The 24,578-nt window shown below is 39.2% G+C and overlaps 2 protein-coding genes across 3 annotated transcripts in view; both read left to right on the top strand.

Annotated features, from left to right (window-relative positions):
- The window catches only part of PLS1 (plastin 1), a 95,421-nt gene extending 83,020 nt beyond the window's left edge, over positions 1-12,401 (top strand). For both annotated transcript variants that reach the window (XM_063442503.1, XM_063442504.1), the window contains one exon: positions 11,712-12,401. In XM_063442503.1, the coding sequence (XP_063298573.1) occupies positions 11,712-11,847 (136 nt within the window). In that variant the 3' untranslated portion in view covers positions 11,848-12,401. The remainder of the gene's footprint in view (positions 1-11,711) is intronic.
- Positions 12,402-19,030: 6,629 nt separating this feature from the next.
- TRPC1 (transient receptor potential cation channel subfamily C member 1) overlaps positions 19,031-24,578 on the top strand; it is a 71,824-nt gene continuing 66,276 nt past the window's right edge. The window contains exon 1 of the mRNA XM_063442502.1: positions 19,031-19,320. Coding sequence (XP_063298572.1) covers positions 19,194-19,320 — 127 coding nt within the window. The 5' untranslated portion in view covers positions 19,031-19,193. The remainder of the gene's footprint in view (positions 19,321-24,578) is intronic.

The following is a 24,578-nucleotide window of genomic DNA, read 5'->3' as shown; positions in this document are numbered from 1 at the left end:
TACTCAATTATCTCCAAGCTAAAACTTATACATTTTTATAACTTTCTCATTTTGACTAGTACATTAATAAAACTTATATTTTTGTGAACAACATAAATGGTGGAACAACATACTCAAATTTCGTGGGAATCCGTCCAGTAGTTCCAGAGATATTAAAAAGTCTCTTTGGACCGACCGCACGCCTGTTTGCAAGCCCAGAAACAGTTCCACAGATTCAGGCTGTGTGGTCGGTCGCTGTTTAGCCGGAAAAACGGTAAAGTTCCATCCGAAGCCGGTGTTCGAATATTCGAACGCACCTCGGCTTTTGTCGAAGTGTCGAAGTAAATGCGGTTTCTATTTCCGCGATGGTCGCTAGCCGTGTGGTGATCTATTCCCATAAAAAGAGACGACAAAGTTCCTTTCGACGGTTGTTTCGAATGTCCGGCCGGGACTTAGTCTCCGCTGTGGTGTCGAAGGATCGGGAAAGATACAGGTTACCGCTGACCGCATTCGACTGCATTAAAATGGCCGCCGCCACGTGTTCGACTGTAATGGCGGCCGCTTCGACTACCTCAGTGACTTCGACGGCTTCGGCACTTTGACGGTATTCGAAGTGCCAGTTCAAAGATTGAAATGCTGTTCCTAAGTAATTAAAGGTACACAATTAGAACTAGTGTTTCTGTAACAACAATATTCTTTATTTTTTACCAAACCAGAAAACCAGGAGAACATGAGCTCTAGTAGAAAGAATACCTGTAGATACTGTGGCATTTTATTGGTTAGATGAGAGATTTATGCCAAGTGGTGAATTATTTTATATCATGTAAACTAATATAAAGTAATTAGGATTTTTAATGATGATGATTGAGTAGCATGCGCTGTCAGAAGAGTTAATATTGCACAAGGCAGAGAATTTTATGAGAATAGATGTGCAAGTCCTCACGGACCTCCAGCGTCAGATTTTCCCCATAGGAAAGCATTGAATAATACTTTCCTATGGGGAGGTCTAATGCACGCGCGGCCATTGCCGCGCATGCCCATTAGGTCTCCCCCGTCCGGCTGGCGTCGGCAGGGGAGGAGCGTGGCAGAAGCCTGACTCAGTACCGAGGGTCATCGGTGCTGGACTCAGGTAAGTGGCTGAAGGTGTTTTAACCCCTTCAGCCCTGCGGGAGTGGGGTTGCAGGGACCTATGTACCCTATAGTGCCAGGAATATGGATTTGTTTTCCTGGCACTATAGGATCCCTTTAATTACAAAAAATAAAAAGTATCAATTTCTATTTGTATTCATAGTCAGCCTCAAAATACTTACTTATGAACTTTTTTTTAAAGTGACACAATGAGCACCAAGTCAATGTTAACTTAAAGAAGCAGTTTTGGTGCTCCTGCAGTCTGACTGCTCAATTCTCTGCCGTTTATAAGTTAAATCACTTTGTCTATGCAGCCCTGCATGTGACTTACACACACCTTCCTAAACACTTCATGTAAAGAGAGACATCTGATATTTGTATTTCTTTAATTGCACAGTTTGCTTACTTTAGAATATCTAATCTCGTACTCTGTTAATAACCTGCTACAGCCCGCAGGAGCCTCCTATGCATGATTAACGTCCAATTTATAGAGAAGGAGATAAACACTTCTAAAGTACGTTAACATCCAATTGAAAATGAAAACATTTTTAGTCACAGCCAGGGGAGGTGTTGCTAGGGTTGCATGGACAGAAACAAGTAATGTAACTCCCAAATGGCAGATAATTAAGCAGTGAGACCGCAGAGCTATGAACTGTACACCAAACCTGCTTCTTTAAGCTAAAGTTTTTTTTTTTCAATTTATAATCTTTATTCGGAGATCAACTCCTTTTTCCTTTTTTTTTCTTTTTTTTACAAGATAAACATTGTTCACAAAAATAGTAAAAAACATCACATAGCAAACAGTGGGCCAAACTAACAATCGAGTTCCTATTGCAAATAAGTAGACGGAATAACAATGTTGTTCTGAACACATCCAAATTTATCTAAAATTCCCACTGTAAACACCCCCACAGACAAAAACATACAAAAAAAGAAAGAAAAAAAGAAAAAACAAAAACAAAAGACAAAAACAAAACACCAATTGGTCATATGAGGTCATACTTAATGGAAATATCGGTCTCGATCATGAACCCAAAGTATTTCAGAAGAGTATCTATAAATCACCAGCAAGCATCTAGCCTCCCAAGCCAGGAGTTATATCGCTCTTGATATTTTCTATTTAACCCAGCTTCCATTTTTAATTGATATTTAATTTGTTCTTTAACTATCGACCAGGATGGCACTAACGCCATTTTCCAATACCTTGCGATAGATCATTTGGCCGCTAAAAGAATATGTAAAATGAGCGGAAGTGAATTGTGACTAGCCTGGCGGATATCTAATTGTAAAAGACACAGTTGTGGTACAGGGGCTAATTGAATCGTGGTGATATGTTTTATCTTAGCCAGGATCATATTCCAGAACTTCTGTATATAGCCACAATTCCACCATATATGTAAATAGTTGCCACAGACCAGATTACATCTCCAGCATATGGAGTCACCTGAAGTGTTAAACTTCTTAATTTTGCTAGGTACCATATACCATCTGTTTACAACTTTGAATTGACATTCTACCAGGTTAAGACAATGAATATATTTATAAACCAAGTTTAGAGCTTCTCTCCATTGTTTACAAGTAATCTGAATATCCAGGTCTTTTTGCCAGGAGTTTATTATGTCTTTTTGCATTAGGCTTAATCCCATAGATAATAATTTTTTGGGAGAATCTCTGTTGAGGATATTGCTTAAATCTTTCAATCGATTAGAGTTTTCTAAATTAACATATTGATTGCAAAAACCTTTTAACCTAAGGTAATTAAAGATCTCCTTATTATCTATTTTATATAATTGTTTTAAAGTCTGAAAGTCCATCCGCCCGTTACTATCCATTAGATCTTGAAATTTATGTATCCCCTTCTCGATCCAGCTTTTTGAGTTGAAGTTGAGCATATAATGTGATATATTTCCTAAGGGAAGGAGGGGAATTAGCTTATTGTAAAGACCTAGGGATTTTTTAATTTCCCCCCACTCTCTTAGAATATTTTTCAAAACAATACTAAGTGATATGGGGTTCGGCTTGTGATCAGTCCTTAATTTTAAGGGCCAGAAAAGCGGAGACAGATCTTCCAAAAATCCCTCAGTGGGGGTAAGGTCTTGTTCTAGTTTATACCAGATCTCATTCTTACTATCATTTAATTGGGTGATGGCCGCGTGTGTGAAAGTCGCGGCTTTTTGGTATTCCTTTAGAATAGGGATCCCTTGACCCCCCATTTTCACTTTTAAGGATAAACGGCTTAGGGCTATTCTTGGGGGCTTATGTAGCCAGATAAATTTATTTATAAGGGATTGAGCTAACATTAACCAGCTGTCAGGGCACGGTAAAGCCACCATTCTAAAAAGGTAAACCCATTTTGGGATGATGTATGACTTGATAACATTAATGCGGCCCCACCATGAGATCTCTAAGTTTTTCCATTTTTTCAATTTCTTTGCAGTAAGCTTAAGAAGAGGTAAACAGTTTAATTCCATAATCCTATTAACGTCTCTTGCGATTTCAATTCCTAAATAACTAAAAGACAAGTCTGACCAATCAAACTCAAATCTTTGACTAAGACTGGCCCTCAATTCCTGAGGAAATTTCACTGCTAAAGCAGTAGATTTGTTAACATTGAGTTTATAACCAGAGTATAATGAGTATTCGTCTAAGCAATTAAAAAGAGCTATTGCGGAGTTTAAAGGCTCTGTTAATGTTAATACGACATCATCAGCGTACATTGTTAATTTAATACAGTCGTCTTTAAGATTAAGGCCTTTTATTGCTTCATTTTTCCTTATTGATATTGCTAAAGATTCTATTGTCATTAAATAGAGAAGAGGTGAGAGCGGACAGCCCTGTCTTGTCCCGTTATTCAACGGAAAAAAATCTGAGCTGAATCCAGCCCCCATGACTTTTGCCGAGGGAGTTGAATATAAGGCCATTATTGCCTTTCTTATGTTCCCTAGTAGACCAAAGGCTTGTAGGACCGCGTCGAGGAAATCCCACCTGACCCTGTCAAACGCTTTCTCTGCGTCTAGAGACAGGATCAGGAGGGGGCATTTCCTCGACTGGGCCCAGTCCACTACATCTATCAGACGTCTAACGTTGTATACCGAAGATCTTTTAGAAATAAAACCCACTTGATCCCTATGGATTATATCCGTCATGATTGTATTTAATCTACTTGCCATTATTGATGAGTAAAGTTTTAAATCTTCATTCAGCAACGAGATAGGTCTGTAGTTAGTTATTAACTCTGATGATTTTTGATGTTTAAGAATGGGGATTATGTTAGCCTTTAGCATCTCCGGCGGGATATTACCCTTTATCATAAACTCATTAAAAGTATCCGTTAAACTATTTACTAAGTGTTCCTTCAAGGACTTATAGAATTTATTACTAAAGCCATCCGGGCCTGGGGTCTTAGACGTTTTTAATTTATCTATAGCTTGGATGACTTCTTCTGAATTAATAGGTTCATTCAATTTTTGCAGTTGGGAATTCGATATTTTGGGCAACTTTAAATTCTCTAAATATTCTGTTAAATTTACTGGGGCTTGTCTATCCGGGAGATTATATAGTTTGGTGTAAAATGATTGGAAAGCTTGGCCTATTTTTGATGGGTCTAAGAGAACCTTATCCTCTTGGATGATCTTTGTTACCCTCATCTTGATTGAGTCCTTCTTCAGCCTATTCGAGAGTAATTTATCCGCTCTATTACCCTTGTAATACCATGATCTTCTTAGTTTTTCTAATGAGAAGTTTGCTTTCTGAATCAGTAAGTCATTGATATTATCCTTGATAGTCGTCAGTTTTTTAATAATGTCTATAGAAGGGTTGTTCTTATTTATATACTCTAGTTTATCTAATTCTATATAGAGGTGCGCGAGATTATGGGAGTTCTTTTTTTTTTCTAGAGACCCCAGCTTAATGAGGTGTCCTCGAATTGTACATTTATAAGCACACTAAATAGTGGGAAAGGATAGATCATCTTTAGTATTTTCTTCAAAAAATAAATCAGTAGTTAACTTAATTTGACTTAAGTAGTCCGGAATATTTAGAAGACGATCGTTCAGTCTCCAATTAGATCTATTTTCCTTCAAACCATCGTCTAAAATCATTATTAACGCATTATGATCTGACCATGAGATGTTTTTAATAAAGACTTTCTTCAACATTTTTGAGATGCTTGGATTTGAGACTATCAAGTCAATCCTAGAGTATACCTGATGTGCCTGTGAGAAACACGTAAAATCATGTTCCATAGGATGAAGGGTACGCCAGAGATCCAAAAGGCCCCTGTTCTTTAACAAGTTACTGAAGGATTTTGCTGAAATTTTTAGCTGTTTATTGTGATAGTCCCTAATCAAACTTCTCCTATCTAATTCTGGATTAAGAATGCAGTTAAAATCCCCCAGTTAAAATCGTATACACCTTATTATTTATTTCACAGATTAATATGTGGTACCTGCCTTCTGGGTCCTGTATTTGATGAATAAGTTTGAACGCTACTCTAGAAGAAATAAGGGTAGCAACTCCTCTTTTTTTTATCATATAAGGAGGAGGAGAAAATAAACGGATAATCTTTAGAGTTTAAACATGACCTTCCTCTCCGTTCCCAATGTGTTTCCTGCAGCCCACAGATGGAAATAGACTCATCTTTCAGAAATTTTAAGAGGATATTACGCTTTTGTGGTGAATTCAAACCCCTAAGATTTAATGTTAATACTTTTATCATTGGAATACCAGTTGAAATTTAGACAATCTCCCGTGGAACCCTCATGATGAGAAAGACCATATATGACCAAAACATAACTAAACAACAAGCACGTACAAAAAACATTAAATCCCCAGTGGCTCTCTGCCCTTCCTTCCTTAAGAGCCATCCTTTACCCAATATTGACCGTTACCTACCAAGGTGCAGGTCAATTAAACTCAACCGCATGGCGGTTAGGGGGAACAGAAGAAGATTATATCTAGTTATCAACCCGTAAGCTTCATTTATAAACTATCTGGAATCTATCAGCAAAGAGGATAATAGAAGTATCCCCTATTCACCCAGGAGGCAAAAAAAAAAAAAAAAAAAAAAGAAATATATGTGGAATCTTAGCCTTAGTTTATACCGTTACAATAAAATTAACGACAATCATCCCTTAATCCTTTATCAAATGTGTCTTCTTAGCGAACTCAGTAACATTACTTAACAGTGCCTTACTTAACAGTGCCTGTCCCCCTTAAACAAGTGAACTTATAACTATGTGTGATAGGTATATATTATTTGTGATATGCACTGTAACGTGGAATCACCTATGATGTCTAGTAAAATTTTACCAGTTCTATATTATCGAGTGTAATCCTTATATTAATTATAAATGTACGTGTGGTTGAGTTTAAACCCACTGCAATATTTTATCTAATCGTGCTTCAAGAGGGCCATTATCCTAGCCTTACATTAACCCGTGGTAATTCGTGTTTTGCAAAGTAAAATTGTGTAAAAACCACTTAAAAAGTTTATCTATCTATACTTCACAGAAAAAAATCCTTAATCTACCTTTAGGAAAAAAAAAAAAAAAAAAAAGAAATACATAAACTAACTAGCCCCTCCATCAGTTAAATGCTTAATCTGATAATCTGATGATCAAATCTAAATGTTTAGTAATAACCATTGGTGGAGTTTATCCACTTCCTTAAAGACTTCCAAATTATCTTTGTGATAGAACTTTAGCCCTGTAGGAAATAACCACGTATAGCCTATGTTATTTTCTCTAAGCTTTTGTGTACAAGTTAGGAATTTCTTCCTTGCAGTTCTTGTAGCCAAGGATAAATCATTGAAACATTTTAGATCTTCAAATTTTGAGTCCTTTAGGGGTTTCATCCTTAGGGCCAGATTAAATTTAGTCTTTAAGGAGAGGGAATGAAAACTTGCTATAACTTCTCTTGGGATATGTGCCGGCAAACTACTTGGTTTTGGCAGTCTATGTACATTCTCAAAAATGATTGGAATATTCTGCAGCTGGATGTCTAGAAAGTTTAGAAATTCGATCAGATAAGTAGAAAGCATTTGGTTAGATATGTTCTCCGGGATTCCTCTAATCCTGATATTTTTTCTCCGGGACCTGTCTTCCCAATCCACCAATTTTGTTTCCAAGAGATTTATTTTCTGCTCCAAGGAGTTTCTTATCTTCCATCATATTATTTTTAAGCACCGAGCATTCCAGCTTCTCTTCAATGGAGGTAATCTTAGTATTCAATTTCTTTATTTCTTCTTTGAAAGTAGTTGTGATAAGGTGCATCTTACCTTTTATCTTTCCATTTGAGCATCGAAGCAGTTATTCAAAGTGTCTCTATCGATATTAAGGAGATCAGCTGGAGGAGAAATACAGTTCAAGTTAGGACCGCTTATATCCACAAGACTTGAATTCGCCATATCTTCTTCGCTGGGCTTGACAGAGCTCACTTGACTTAATCTCCTTTCTTTCTCTTGTGAAAAAAAATTATTTGACAAACGTTTATCAGCTTTTGGTTCGGCTTTAGATTCGGATCTGAATTCAGCTTTTTTATCTCTGTCCTTCCTAGTGTTAGGCTTGTTCTCACCTTTTTTTGCCGCCATCTTTTCCCTTGACGCGTGCAAGCGTATACGGGGAAAAAAAACAAAAAAACTAAGTGCCCTCAAAGTGCCCTCAGTTTTGCATTCAGTTTTAGGTGGCACGTTAGAGAAGGACAGATATGTATATGTATAGATTGGATAAGTTATAAACCCTCTGCCTCAAATAATAAAGGCTTTAAAAATGAGTTTTAGGTATAGTAATTATATGTCCCAAAAAAGAAAAGGGGAAAAAAATACATCCCAATAAACGTTCTCTGGGTTTTATTTTTTTTTATTTTTCAAAGGCTTTAAGAAGCTTTAAGGAGCTTCTCAGGCTTCTGGCTTCTGGCCTTCTGTAGCCTTAAATCACCAAATCGCGTTAGATCACCAATCGTTTCCCAGCCTCCATGTTCACAATTCACAATAAGAGGTAAGAGGTGAAAACAAGCAGAATTCGAGGAGCAGTGAGTAAGAAGGGTATGAAGGGAATTTATAGCGTTTATCGTTTATCGTTTATCATTTAACGTTTAGCCTTTGAACACAGTTTTGAAGGTTAACGCTAGATATCAACTGGTTCCCAAGTTCTGAGTGCATTCTTCATATTGGATTAGGTTAGTTATATTGGTACTCGTTCTAAGTACACTTGCTGGTTCGTGCAAAAAAGCGTTATCATGCAGTACCTCAGCGTACTATATTCTTGCTGTACCTTCCCAGCTTCCAAGGCGGGAACTAGGAGCAGAGAGGACCCACCTCTCAAACTTCATCCGAAATTACTGCGTCTCCCTTAATCTCCCGTCGTCTTACTCCGGCTTATTCCGCCTCACCTCCCACCGTGCTGCGCCGTACTGCGCCGTGTTGCTCCGTCTCCCCCCTTCTCACTCCTCAAAGCTCCTCCGGCAGTCGTCAGCAGTTTGCGGTGGCAATTACGGTAGAAGCTCAGCAGTTATGCAGGCAACACACAGCGTCCGCCATCAGACGGCTTCGGTTGCCGCTTCCTCTTCCCTCCGCTCCCCTCGTCCGCGCGACGTCACCACGTGCACGTCACGTCATCGCTCCTCTACCCTTCTTTAAGCTAAAGTTATTCTGATGCTTAGTGTCCCTTTAAATAAATATTGTAATATCTGGTAGCTTCAAAAAACACACTAGTAAATACACACTAATGTCAAAATTAGAAACAAGGTAAAAAAAAATAAAAAATCACAAGCACAAAAAGTAATCCCTGTGAAGATAATAAAGTCTGAATAGGCTCTCATCATAAATTTCACCATCTCTCCACACTTCCTTATTAGACAAAATTGCCACAAGGTTTAAAAATGTGAAGCATCCAGCTCGAGTCCACAGTCCACAATGTGTACCATCTCAGCACATTATTACAGTAATGCAGCAAAGTGCTGCAAATGAACATTAAAATTGTAGCCAGCCTTAAGAACAATAGTCCAAGTCCAAAGAGTTTATTAATCATGTCTCAAATGTAGAAACACAAAACATATATACTGCTGCCACAGTGTGTCAGTGCCTGCTGAGATACTATGCCCATTTAAAGGAACCCTCCAGGCACTATAACAACTTCATCAAAATTAAAGGAACAGTATAGGGTCAGGAACACAAACATGTATTCCTGACCCTATAGTGTTTAATCCATCACCTTATTTAAATGTCGCGCTGGTCTGCCGATGCTGGCCCAGCCCCGATCCGCCTCCATGGTGACATCATCAGAATTGCCGATTTTGTCTGATATCAGCAAGGAGGTGGGATGGGGCGGGGCCAAACACTGTTTTAGCCAATCAGCACCTTCTCATAAAGATGCATTGAATCAATGCATCTCTATGAGGAAACTTCAGCGTCCCTATGCAGAGCGTGGAGATGCGGAACAGCAGTTCTGCATACTGTGCAGCACTGCCCCAGGTAGCACCTCCAGTGGCCATCTGATGAGTGGCCACTTGGAAGTGTCCCTAGGGGGCAATGTAAACACTGCCTTTTCTCTGTAAGGGCAGTGTTTGCATTAAAATGCCTGCAGGCAATGATTATACTCACCAGAACAACTACATTAAGCTGTAGTTGTTCTGTTGACTATAGTGTCCCTTTAAGTTGCTATAGTGTCAGGCGGTTCGTGGTGTAGGCTTACTTTTAAGAGTTAAACCGTTCACAAACAGTTTAACCAAAATCTCTCTCTATAGCACTCAATCTCGCTGTCCGCTTTCTGAAAAGTTTCAAAATGGAAGCTAAGGACTACCATGGAAAGGGATGCTGCTGATTGTCTTTGAGTCAGAAGCTTCCTGTTTCAAGAATCAGAGAGCAGCAGAAGGGCACTGTCTTCATTAAAATGCACTGGGTTAAAGAAATTAGGGATAAACTGCTTGAGGACAGTTTAACCCCTAAATGTAAGAAGGCGCCAGAGACCTCCTGCCCCCATATCAACTTAATTCTGATGAAGTTGTTATGGTTCCTGGAGTGTTCCTTTAAATTCCAATTGAAACAAGCTTTCATGGGGACTACTTTCTAAGCCTGTGATTTTTACATGATCTCGTTTTGACTTTTCGTGTGTACATATTTATAAGATTTTATAATATTGGTTTAAAAAGCAGTTAATATGTAAATATTTGAAGGGTGGCATATTCTGGCTCCCGGCATCACTGTAGGGCGCGCAAAGGAGCAGAGTAAGAAGATTAGAAGATTACAACTCTCTCACTGGCTCCACACTCAGTCAGCCGCCTACCCGCCTCCGATATTACGTAGTCGGTCACCTCGGGGGAGCTCCCCAATACCAGGCCACGACAAATTTCCTAGTAGCCATGGCGACCTGGTATCTGGGATATGTCAATACCTGTTTATAGATAAGCAACTACTCTATATTTCCTATTTTAAAATTTATTTACCTGGAAATAAATGGTAATTGAAGCCTGTTTCTTCCTATGCATGCATTTTGCAATGTGTGGAATGTTTCCCTCTGTAGTCATACTGGGTACGCGCATTCTAAACCCAGCTGTAGATAAACTGTCAGAAGTTGATGCTATTTGAGATCGGCTGTTATGGAAACTGAAGTCAGGCTAACCGCTGTTTAATAAGCGCATTGCTCATTTGTAGGAGTAGTGACATGTTACAGAGCATTATTATTATTATTTATATAGCGCCAACGTATACCACAGCACTTTACAATATTATAAAGGGGGGGGGCTTTAAAGCAAATAAGACAAACTGTTACAAATTTTGACAGGAATAATAATTTAATGAGGACCCTGCTCAAACAAGCCTTATTGATTAAGCCAATGTTAGAATAATGTTTTACACAAAAAAATGAAGAGGGCATTGATAGGAATAATTAAAGTAGAGTTGTTACTTCTTTGTAGGTGACAAACGTACTGTTTCTTCACTATAGTAAACATTTATGAATCATATGTTTCGGTGATTAGTGCATTAAAAACAAAGTAAAAAAAAGTACTTACCTCTGTTCTTGCCAGTTATTCTCTACTTATGAGTGCTTAACATTTGCAAAAAATATTGTAAATGGGTATTCCTTCTATAGTGCTGTACTCCTGTATTGGGTTAAATAATGTGTGTGATGTGTTCTGGTTGTGCTTGAAGACAATGTAAATTAAGATGAAAAATGTATATAAAATAAGTCATCCGATGGGTTGGGATTTATTATAACTATTGACTATTAAAGTAGAAAGGCCAGTTGGGAAGTGATGGGATAGTTGACAATTTGACTTAGACAATAAGAGCTACTTCAAGAGGGGTTGCTCTTCTGATTTTCTTTAAATTCCATTTTCAATGATACATCCCTTCCACCACCTAAATTACATGTATTCAGACAGAATGAGAAGGTTTTGCCAAGTGTTTTATTTCCCCAGTATGTTTAAAATCTCAGCCAACATCAGCTGGAGTTAGTTTTTCTATGTCTGTCATTGAAGGTGCCTGCAATATACACTAGCACATATGGAAACTGAAATTGCATTATACAAAATATTACCCCCAACAATTGAAAATCCTTTTACAAAGAAATCCAAACTGAGTGATATTTTTTATTTTTTATTTTAAGGTACGCCATTTCTATTGCTCGGAAGATTGGTGCTCGGATCTATGCCCTGCCTGAAGATTTGGTAGAAGTTAAACCAAAGATGGTGATGACAGTATTTGCGTGCCTAATGGGAAAAGGACTGAATAAGTTAAAATAATGAAGTTCTTTAGTATCTCCACCGTTTAAATGCCATGTTTAGTATGCCAGATGCCTCATACTTTGGGTCAGTGTTTTTTTAATACCAGTTTCCAAAGATCAGAGATCAGATTTGTGGTGTTCCATGCACGAGAACAGGCATTAAATGGTGAAATTAACTTTACTGTTCTCAAGTCAGTATATTTTTCAAATCTGAATAGTTAGATATTGTGAGCTGGAGCTGAGGAACACTGTTGATTTAATCTTTATTGAATAAAAAAAAATCAAACAAAAAACCTAGTTAAACATGTATGAGAGGTTTCATTAATGGGATATCATTCTGTATTATATACTGAGTAATCTGTGATTGCACCCCTCGGCACCCCAAATGTTTTGGACTGCATCTCCCCTCATGCTTTGCCAGCATTACGGTTGTAAGAGTATTTTGGGAGATGTAATCCACAACATCTGGAATGCCTAAGGTTGCCTCCTCATAAACATTTTGGCTATATATTGGTTCTCAACTCACTACAATTTAAAGTTTAGTGAATAAGCCCCATAGTGTTGCTAGTATCATAATATTGTAAAGCGCTACGGAATCTGTTGGCGCTATATAAATGGCAATAATAATAATAATAATAATATTATGATACAATTACATGGTAGGAGATAATATAGTTTACCAATATTTCTCTAATTTTAGAATGTGAGTGGAGCAACCTACCTTACTTGTTGTGAGTTAAGGTTTTTATTAAATGATCACTGATGGGGTAAAGGATCTGAAAATTTTAAAATAATGATATAGTTTAATTAATTAAACATCATTGTATTGCCATGCTTTGTCCACTAAATGCCTCAGGGTGTTTTTTTTTTTTTTTTTTTTTAAAGGGATACTTTAAGCATCAAAACACCAATTAAGTGTTTTTTTTGTGTGTATAGATCATACCCCTGCAGTTTTACTGCTCAAATCTCTGCCATTTAGGAGTTAAATCATTTTTGTTTTCGTATATGCAGCCCTAGCCACACCTCCTCTGGCTGTGACTCACTCAGCCTGTATGGGGGAAAATGGTTTCATTTTCAACCAGAAGTTAACTTGCTTTAGAAGTTTATAGTTTTTATCTCCTGCTTTGTGAATTGAACTTTAATCACATGCAGGCAACTCATGCAGGGTCTGGAAGGCTATTGACAGAGCAAGAGATAAGACATTCTAAATTAAACTCACTGTGCAATGAAGTAAGTTTAACCCCTTAAGGACACATGACATGTGTGACATGTCATGATTCCCTTTTATTCCAGAAGTTTGGTCCTTAAGGGGTTAAGCATTAGAACTCTCTTTGCATGACTTGTGTAGTAAGACTGTGCAAATTACATGCAGGGAGGTGTGACTAGGGCTGCATAAACAGTGATTTTACTCCTAAATGACAGAGAATTGAGCTGTAAGACTGCAGGGGCATGATCTATACAACAAAACTGCTTAATTAAACTAAAGTTGTTTTTGTGCCTATGGTGTCCCTTTAACCCCTTAAGGACCAAACTTCTGGAATAAAATGGAATCATGACATGTCACACACGTCATGTGTCCTTAAGGGGTTAAAGATCATGGAATTACTAGAATCTGTGTATAAACTTGCTTGCAGGTGATGTATAATGTTTCTCAAATTAGTGTCATGTCATCAGTTTGAATTAAAAAAAAATCAACAAAAAAATTATGAAACATGCAAGCAATGGTAAATTAAAATGGGATTTTTTCCCCCACACACCAGAATTAATGATTAATCTGTACATAATATATTTGGTAATCTGTGCTTATGTTACTGTCATTATATTAGTAATAAAGTTAAATGTTGATATTTGTGTGCAAAAACACATGTTAAAAATAAAAATAAAGTAATATTCTCGGGCGTCTCCAATGTTCAGATTTGTAGTGTAAGAGTGTAAAGTGTATTATGTGATCACAGACCAGTTAAAGATACAGTGATGAATTGATTTATGGTAACTAACAGATTTAGAGAGGTTAATATATATATAAAATCTTTTTCAGATTTTCTTTTATTGTCCTATAAAATCTGTATACTTTCTTCTTATGCAGAAAGACTGTTAATGCACTCTTGCACTGCATAAGAGATTGGAAGAAGAGAAAGGTGTAGAAATACTATATATACATTAAATCTGCTAGTATTTTGAGTACCTGTGTTACTCACAGAAATCACCACATTCTTTACGAAGACAAATGAGTATGTTTTACTTTGTCACACCTATATTAATTGATAATTAGTTGGACACTATGAGTAGGGATGTTTTTTCCAATATCAATTTTCCCATAGATTTCCGTGGGGGGGATTGATATTCTACAACTGGAGTTTAAAGAACACTAGAGGGTCCGGAACACAAATATGTATTCCTGACCCTATAGTGTTAAAACCACCATCTAGCCCCCCCCCCCCCCCCCGACCCTCACTTGCCCCCCTAAATATAGTTAAATCTTACTTTTATTCTAGGCTGCTGCTGCTCACTCTGCCCCTGATCTGCCTGCTTGGGTGACATCATCAGAAGTGTTTATCAGAGCCAATCACAATGCTTTCTCATAGGAAAGCATTGGATTGACTGAGACTGTCGTGGACGCAGATAACGGGCAGAGCCAGCACAAGTCAAACAAAGCCTTGGCCAATTAGCATCTCGTCATAGAGGTGCATTGAATCAGTGCATATCTATGAGGAAAGTTCTGTGTCTCCATGCAGAGGGTTAAGACACTGGCTGTCAATGAAGTTATCAGCTAACAATGTAAATATTCTATAGAAAATTATCTGTTCACTATAATGTTGCACTAAAGCAAGGGATTTGCTGCGTGTGTATTGGGATTGAAAAACACATTTTATTTAGAGTAACATTGCAGAGCTCACAGACATTGAGGCCTTGCTGTCTGAATAAAATTATCCAGAATATCTTCAAAGTATCAACGATTGTAAGCATCTCAGGGACAAGACATATGTATCTACTAGTAAATAAATAAAAAAAATCTAGGAACATATTGCAGGTTGAAAAAGAAAGATATAAACTAAGGCAAAGATACAACAGAAAAACTCAAAAAACTGCTACCTCTGCCCCTGTTTGCCTGTGAAACTGTCTGCTGACATCATCAGAAGTGGTAGCCTGATCCAATCCCAATGCTTCCCCATAGGATTGGCTGAGACTGTAAAGGAGGCAGATCAGGGGCAGAGCCCGCACAAGTCAAACACAGCCCTGGCCAATCAGCATCTTCTCAAGTTCAGTGTCTGCATGCAGAGGGTGGAGACACTAAATGTTGTGATGCACACTAGGCAAGACTGAGATAGGAAGCACCTCTAGCAGCCATCTGAGGAGTGGCCAGTGAAGTTATCACTAGGCTGTAATGTAAGACAGTGTTTACAGCAAAAAGCCTGAAGGTAATGATTCTACTCACCAGAACAAATGCAATAAGCTGTACTTGTTCTGGTGACTATAGTGTCCCTTTAGTAAATTAACTTTGGCAGGTACATTGAAGTCGATTAGGTTTTGGGCATCTTGTTGTTCTGCTTAAGATTATGATTATTATTATGTGACCAAGCAATACATTTTATTGACAACCACCTATTGTTTTTGTTTAGATTAGTGTTATTATTATTATTACAATTCAACTTTATTTTAATGTCTATAGAAACCAAACTTATAGTTGTAAACCTTTTTTTTTTTCAACCATTGTGATGAACAAACAATTTGGTAGGTGATATAGCTGGTTTTGGCATTTGTCAGGACCTTGAAGTATTGTTGAGGCAATGGAAAGGTTAGATATTTCTATACAAGCAGCATGACTTCCTGTCTCAATATATCCAAGGTCTCAATGTCCAGCGTCCAGTGGTGTATTCTGGTTTTGTGCTGCCCTAGGCATGACAAAACTTACCCCCTCCCACACCTCCCCCTTCCAAATTTCTCTTCCTGACAGACACACACCCTCACTGATGCATGCACTGGCATACACTCACTTACAAATACACCGTCATTGTCACACACACTGTTTAACCAACACTCACTTTCACTGAAACATACACATTCACAGACATACACACTCACTCATTCACAGTTAGACACACACTCACATTCACCGACAGACACACATATACACTAACAAGACACATATGCATACTCACTGACAGACACACACTCACTCAGTGTCACAGACACAGACACACACTGGGGCACACCTATACTCACTGACAAACACACATACACACTCACTGACAGACATATATACACTCAGTGTCAGACACACACATTCAATGACAGACACACACTCTCAGTGACAAACACACATACACACTCACTGACAAACACATATACACTCTCAGTGACAGACACACACACTCTTTGACAGACACACACACTCACTAACAGACATGCACACACACACACACACACTCATTAACAGACACACACACTTTAACAGGCGCACACACTCTAAAAGACACACACTCTCACTAACAGACACACACACTCTCTCACTAACAGACACACACACTCTCTCACTAACAGACACACACTAACTGACACTCACTGACAAACACATATACACTCTCAGTGACAGACACACACACTCTTTGACAGACACACACACTCACTAACAGACATGCACACACACACACACACACTCATTAACAGACACACACACTTTAACAGGCGCACACACTCTAAAAGACACACACTCTCACTAACAGACACATACACTCTCACTAATAGACACACACACTCTCACTAACAGACACACATTAACACTCACTAACACACACACACTAACTAACTGACACACTAACACTTACTAACAGACACACACTCTCACTAACAGACACACACTCTCACTAACAGACACACACTAACACTTACTAAAAGACACACACACTCACTAACAAACACACTAACACACTCACAATTTTTTTTAGTGGATTTTTCCCTGTGGTCCAGTGGTTCTGGCTGCAGCTTGGCAGGGGGGTGGTCACAAGGTGGGCAGTGGATGCGGGCAGCGAGGGAGCTCTGATCCTCCTACTCAGCTCCCTCGTGCACAGAGCCAGAGTGACATTAAATTCCGGCTCCGGCATCACTGCGGTACGCCCGAGGGAGCTGAGCAGGAAGAGCTCAGGGGAGAGCACTCGCTCTCTGCCTGCCTCCTACATAAGTGCATGCCAGCCTAGGGGGAGAGGGGCCTGAGGTGGCCAGCCAGCCAGCTCTCTGGTCCCCCATGGCAAGAGTCTGGCAAGGCATTTGCCAGGGCGTTTGGGGGCGGCTTTTTTGCCGCCCCCCTGAAAGTGCCACCCAAGGCAAATGCCTTGTCAGCCTCACGCTAAATACAGCGCTGTCAGCGTCTACAATTTACAACAAGAGTAAGGTAGGTTTGTTAATGGACTGCTGTCCCCAGTAAAAGGTTATGGAATTATATAACTAAGCTGTACCTGAAGATCGTCTCCAATCAAGCTCAAATGATTACATGGAATTATAGACCGAGTATGATCATATGAAATTATAAACCGAGTAGGATCATATGAAATTATAAACCGAGTATGATCATATGAAATTATAAACCGAGTAGGATCATATGAAATTATAAACCGAGTATGATCATATGAAATTATAAACCCAGTAGGATCATATGAAATTTAAACCAAGAATGATTATATGAAATTATAAACAAAGTTTATGCAGTGTATGCTACATAGTAAAACCTTATGAGATGATATCTGTCTTTTTGGAAACCTACCTGTAAAATACTATTATCTCCAGAACATATATGAAAAATAGAGATGTTAAAGGGACACTATAGGCACCCAGACCACTTCATGTTATTGAAGTGGTCTGTGTGCAGTGTCCCTGTCCCCTTATCCCTACATCTGGAAATATTGCAGGTTTAGAGAAACTGGAATGGGTACATTGAGAGGTTAAGACTGCCTCTAGTGGCTGACAGGCACTCTGTGAAACTATGCTGGACATCCGGACGCTTTGCGTGAATGATTCAATGCTTTCCTATGGGGAAGGTCTAATGCGCACACGGCACTCACTGCACATGCGTATAATGTCCCTGCTTGCAATAACATCCAAATAGGCGGTGCTGCAGTAAGGTTAATGTTTAAAGGGCTTTTTAAACTCTTTAATTGCCGTGGGGGTGGGAGGGGAGTGAGGGAGCAGGAAGACACTATAGTGTTAGCAATACAGTTTTATATTCCTAACATTATAGTGTTTCTTTAGTGAATTCTTCCTGGTGAAACACTGATCAATAAAGGTTTTTTTTCTGACTTACAGCTGGTATCCTGTAAGTGTTTTAAATGCGATGGTGATCAAAAATTCATGGACCAGTTTACTCCAGGAAACGCTCCCAACACAAAAAAACTTTATCAACTTAAAACAGGGCTTAACTTCAGTCATCGTCATTAATCACACAAACTCAACATCCTAAAGTGATGTGACCTGCCTGTTTAATTCCTTTTTATAGTGTGGTGGTGATGAAAATAGATGGCATATGTGCCGTTAACCTGTCATCTTCTATATTAACATTGAAATACGTGCATCTTTTAGCCTTTTGAAGCTACTGCTAATGTGGACTATGTTTCCCACAATACTCAGCTCAGTCATCCGTTAATAATAAAGCAGGGATTTCTGAGCTGTCCACTTATGACTATGCATTCTGTTTTTAGCTTTTCATTGTATTTTTAGATTGCCCATATCAGTGTTCTAGTTACCTTTTGTTATATATATATATTTTGAATATTTTAGTAATGCTACTTAAAATGATTGTCAGCTGTTAATACATGCAATGCAGAGCGATAAACCATAAATTCTGCATGCAATTTATGCAACAGCCTACTTCGAAACTACACAAGCTCAGCTGATCTCTTTATGCAATCCCACTTAATTGTCAGTCACAGCTGCAGATTCTTGAGTCGTTCTCAAAAGGGGTTAATACAGTGTTTGAGAAACAGATGCCCTAGTTATGCTAGCTGGAAGCAAAATGCATTGTCCTTTGACAGCTGATGCAAAGCATTCTCTTGAGGGAAACATTGCACATCACTGCAGGCAGGACCAATAAAGATAGCAGAAAAAATAATGCAAGAACCAATCAAAAGGTAATGTGCACAGACTAATGAAAAAAAAGGAAAAGAAAAAAAAAACAGCCAATTGGGTCCTGGTTTACATCTGAGCATCACAAACCCTTTTACAGCTGAGTATTGTCAGGGGAAGGGAGCAGGGGGAATCTGATGCATCTGAGAGAAGGAAAATAGAATGGAGCAGTAGCAAAGGATGGAATCACGGTCGGTGATCCCTAAAGGGAAGCCCTGCAAGTGACAGGGTGTCCGATGGGATTTTATCATCATGGCTGCTCTATACCAGAGCACTGATTCTTCCTCGCCAAATAAATGTTTGGCTCTCAAAGATGTCCGGGAAGTAAAAGAAGAGACCACTTTGGATGAAAAGCTGTTCTTACTGGCCTGCGAGAAAGGTACGATACTGATTTTGTGATGTCCACGTTATAATTAACCCTCCATGTGCCAGAAAGCAATACAGAGTGCTGCATGTCCCTTTTTTGGCCCTTGAATATTGGATGATCCTGTGTTGGATATTGTGCTAAAATTATGAATTTGACATTAAGGCCCTGAATCCAATGCTGGATTGTAATATGTCACAGTAATGATTAATCTTAGCACCCCTGATGTTTGCGAGCCAAATTTTTCCTTCGGCATAAGGTTTACTGGGCAACATGGGGAATGTAGTTCACAGACACGTAGGTTGCCAAGGTTTCCTTTACTATAACAGGAAATGGCCTTATTTGGTGTATCTGGGAAGTAAATAATTATAAAGTGTAAACACCGGGGGACAGCTTGCAAAATATAAGCGTGTAAACTCATCAAGATTGCAACATAGTTGTGTAATTCCACTCTTAGAGGGATACAAAGTTCAAGCTAGGAAGAGGATAGATAGCAGGGGTGGCTGGTGATGTTTTTATATTGTCAGACACCTGATTCCTCCCCCAGAATTTGACTTCACCTCTAAACTCTGTAGCCAACATCTTCTGACCTGTGGCCTCTGTCTACATAACCACTAACCCCCTAATGATAGTCTCAATACAATACACTGAGCTGCATAAACTACAGTATTGCCCATACAATACTCAGCTAGGTATAATATAGAGATATTTATTTATTCATAAAATATTTTACCAGAAAGGATACATTGATATTTCTCTCGTTTTCAAGTATGTCCTGGGCTCACAAACATTGCATTGATATTGCATATCCATAGAATACTCAAAACTTGGTACAATACAAAGATGTATACAATACAAATAACCCAGTACGATAAAAAGATACCAAAAGAATACATGAAGGTGAGTTTAATATAGAGATACTCATAAAATACACAGAGCTGGGCACAGAATAAACACAATACACAGTGCTGGGTAGACTATCATGATATTATGAGAAGAGATAGACATGAGTCAAATAGATAATAAGAATACTGTATACCCATAACTGTCCTGCACAGCCAGGATCAATGTGATTACACAGAACAGAGTACATGTCTCTATATAATGCTCTTTATCTAATTATAGCTCTCCCTTTTCTCATATCATCTTCAGTAGTGCTCCTTCTAGGACAACTTTAGCTGTCTAGTAAATGTTGCTGCTGTTTTGAAACATGTCAGCTACTTCTGACTCGAAATTAGCTCTCAGCACACAGTGTATGCAGGGTTAACGCAGCAGGATAGCGATAAACTCTTTATTACAATTGCGGCAGGAAATATAATCAATCTGCAGTGGTAATATGGCGACAAGAAGCAGGTGACATGGTTCAGAAAAGCAGCAATAATTACAGATTGAAATGATCAGAATCCACTTAGTCCTTACAGTCACAGCCCCAGTCCTGCAGTGTGGAGCTTCACAACTTTTCAACTAGTGACTGCTTGAGTGTCTCAGGTGTCAGCAACAGTGTCTGAGCACTTTAAATAAGAGAGTGGGCACTGGGTAGCTGAGGCTACTCTATGCAATCTGCAGTAGGAGTTAGTAAAACTATTAGTGAAATGCAGTATAGTATAATGTCAGCAATTTTCTCTCCCTTCCCTTGTCTTCCCTGGATAAATGTATAATATATTTTTAATACATTCCATTGTTTAATAGACACTAAGACTACAGAGGGAGATAAAATGGTAATGTAATATACTTTTATATGGCAGGGGACAGAAGCTGCTGGCATTCTGCTCTCTCTGTGCTACTCTAAGGTAACTTCACTCGTGAGCCAATAATGCCCCCGAATAGAGAGCCCAATAGCATGTCTCTACTCGTGGGCATCTGGTTCTGTTGCATACATGACAACTCAATGGGATGCCGATGGAATTCATTATTAAAGGAAACTAGGCATGTGCAAAACTTCCTGAAACAGGAGAAATTCCAAATATGTGCCATTTCCTTGATATGCCTAGTAGCTTTCAAGAAAGCTTCTCCAACCTGGAACCAGTCAGTGAGGAGGGGCTTTGCAGTACTGAACCTATTTAATAGAAACTGCTTATCTACTTACCCCCAGGATTTTTATAGGTTAACTTTCCTTCCAGAAAAAAAACATAGTGGTCCTAAACTACCGCAGATTATTTGTTGTCTAAATAAAAACTGGTGGGGCACTGCCCCAAGTGTAACTCTGGATGAGAATTAAAGACACACAGACAGATGCATTAAAGCATGCAGAAAAAAAAAAATAAATGTAAAAAAGAGATGTATCTTGAAATTGATGTGGTTGCTGCAAATCCCTAAGATGTGCATATTCTTGCAGTAACCTCCACTAAAACTAGAAAGTAGCGGATACATTTTAGATAATACAATTCCATTTTCCTGGCTAATCATGGCAGCATATACACATGGGTTAGCTCCTCCCCTTCAGCCGATAGGACAGGAAAACCACCAAGGTTTTAAAAGGAGGCTCCATCCCTAAGGTCCTCAGTCAAATTTGCTCAAATATCAATGCAACTGTATCCTATATCTACCAAGATGGGTCTCACAGATACGTATTGATGGAATTCCAGCCCATAATGATCAGGGCACAGAAGAACAACCAGTGGCTCAGAATACAATGGCTGTTTGCTGGAGCAGAATAAATGTGGACAAGGTGGATTGGCAACCATGTCCTGACGTATCCTCAGGGTTGACGCAGATTGTCTGATACCCTACATAGATCTGATGGCCATTTCTTGGACCTGCCAGGTCCAGAAGTATTTTTTACATGCTAGGACCAGAATGCTCAGGTTCAGGATACACTGACTCAAATTTTGAATTTTAGTCTGATGTACATATTTTCCTGTTTTCGACTTTCCTAAAAAGGCAATGCAAAAGGTGACAGTGGAAGACCGTGTCGACTCTAATTCCTATGATGAATAAGATGATTCTGGAACCTCCAAGGGAAATTCCTGTACGTCCAGACCTATTACAAGGCCCCATGACACACCAGGATCCTCAAGTTCTGGTGTTGATGCGGGAGTCCATATTAGTATAGGCATCCCTGAGACGGTCATTGAGATCCTCCTACAATTCTATACAGGCTTTACTAAGCTTGACATGCTTTTGTCTGTTGGAATTACTCCTCGTTCAGACCTTGAAAGGTTCTGTGTTATAACACTCTAGAGGAGCACTTAGCTGCACTTTGCTTCATATAGGCATTGATTGAAATCATGCCTCCACTGAGTGTGGTGAAGCGAATATGTGACGTACCACTGGTCTCACGGGTCCTGACTGAACCATTATTCGAACCTCTAGAAGGAGCTTCCATAGTGGTAGCACAGAAAGTGCTGTTGGCTGGTACCCCAGCAAGGAAAATGGGTGAACTCCAGGCTTGATCCTGTGAACCCCCTTTCACTACTTTTCAACAGATATGGTCGTCTTGCATTTGGCACCTGAAGATCCTGCCTATGGTGAATGCTTATCTATGTCATTCTCTACCTGTACTGAAGGGTACCGATTGAGCATTGATGCCCCTGGTGCTTTGCTTCATGTAAGCAACAATTGAACTCAAGCCTGCGCTGAGAGTGTTGAAACCAATATGTGACGTACCACTGGTCTCACAGACTCTGACTGAACTTCTAGCAGGAGCTTCCATGATGTTAGCCCAGACGTTGCTGTTGCTGGTGACTGGTACCTCAGCGAGGTGAATGTGTGCACTTAGCTGCACTTTGCTTCATATAGGCATTGAATGATATCATGCCTCCACTGAGTGTGGTGAAGCCAATATGTGACGTACCACTGGTCTCACGGGCCCTGACAACCATTACTCGAACCTCTAGAAGGAGCTTCCATGGTGGTAGCACAGAAAGTGCTGGTGGCTGGTACCCCAGCAAGGAAAATGGGTGAACTCCAGGCTTGATCCTGTGTACCCCCATTCACTGAATTTCAACAGGATATGGCTGTCTTGCATGTAGCACCAGAGATCCTGCCTAAAAGTGAGAGCCTTTCAATGCCATTGTCTACCTGCACCAAAGGATTTGGGGCATTCTCCACTAGTACTGTTACAGCATCTCGAGGGCTTCCATGGCAATGGTCTCTGCTGAAACTTTGTAAAGTTGGCATTTGGACCTCTTTGAACTAGTTTGTCCTGCATTACATATTGGACATTGAAGCAATTAATGAGGCACAATTTGGAAGTCACGTCCGTTCTCTACCTGTGCTGGAGGGTATCAGGGCACTCTCCTCTCATGCTGTTGCAGCATCATGGGTTGCCATGGCAATGGTTTCTGCTGACACTTTTTGTAAGCTAGCATTTGAACCTCTTTAGACACGTTTGTCTGGCATTTCATACTGTTCGTTAAAACAGTCTATGATGCACAATTGGTACTCAAGTACTTAACTCAGTTCATTCTTCTATGTTGAATTATTCTGATTATTTGATTGGCTATTCTGTCCCTCCCTTTGTAAGCTTGGGTATTCCCCATGTGTATATGCTGCCATGATTATCCAGGAAAGTGGAAAATGTATTCATACTTACCGTAATTTTCTTTTCCTGGCTATTATTCATGGCAGCATATACTTCCCACCCATTAATGTCTCTATTTATGTACTGTAGAGCTTGTAAACTGACTGAGGACCTTAGGGATGGAGCCTCCTTTTAAAACCTTGGTGGTTTTCCTGTCCTATCGGCTGAAGGGGAGGAGCTAACCCATGTGTATATGCTGCCATGAATAATAGCCAGGAAAAGAAAATTATGGTAAGTATGAATAAATTTTCCACTATGTTTCATAAGAGTGCTAAGGGTATTTTACCTAAATCCCCTTCTTGACACTAAACAACCATACATCACTTTCTAGCTTAATCCTAAACCAATCCCCAACCATAAATCTCCCATTTCTAAACCCAAGTTATCTTCTATAATTAATACCCCTTAAACCTAGCACCACATCTAAATTTGAAGACTTCTCACCTAACTTAAAGGGACACTATAGTCACCAGAACAACTACAGCTTATTGAATTTGTTCTGGTGAGTAGAATCATTACCTTCAGGCTATTTTGCTCTAAACACTGGGGAAGCACTGTGATTGGCTCAGGCTACCACTTCTGCTGATGCCCTCAATGAATACTTTTCTAACAACCTACTTCGTAACCCTACTTTTACCCTTTGTGTCACTATACCCCACTCCCTCTAGAATGTAAGCTCATTGAGCAGGGCCCTCCACCCCTCTGTTCCTGTACGTCCAATTGTCTGGTTAAAATTACATGTCTGTTAGTC

Source organism: Pelobates fuscus, chromosome 2 (assembly GCF_036172605.1).
Source record: "Pelobates fuscus isolate aPelFus1 chromosome 2, aPelFus1.pri, whole genome shotgun sequence".
NCBI lineage: Eukaryota > Metazoa > Chordata > Amphibia > Anura > Pelobatidae > Pelobates > Pelobates fuscus.
The sequence above is the reverse complement of the archived record's forward strand: the minus strand, read 5'-3'. Positions and strand labels throughout refer to the sequence as shown.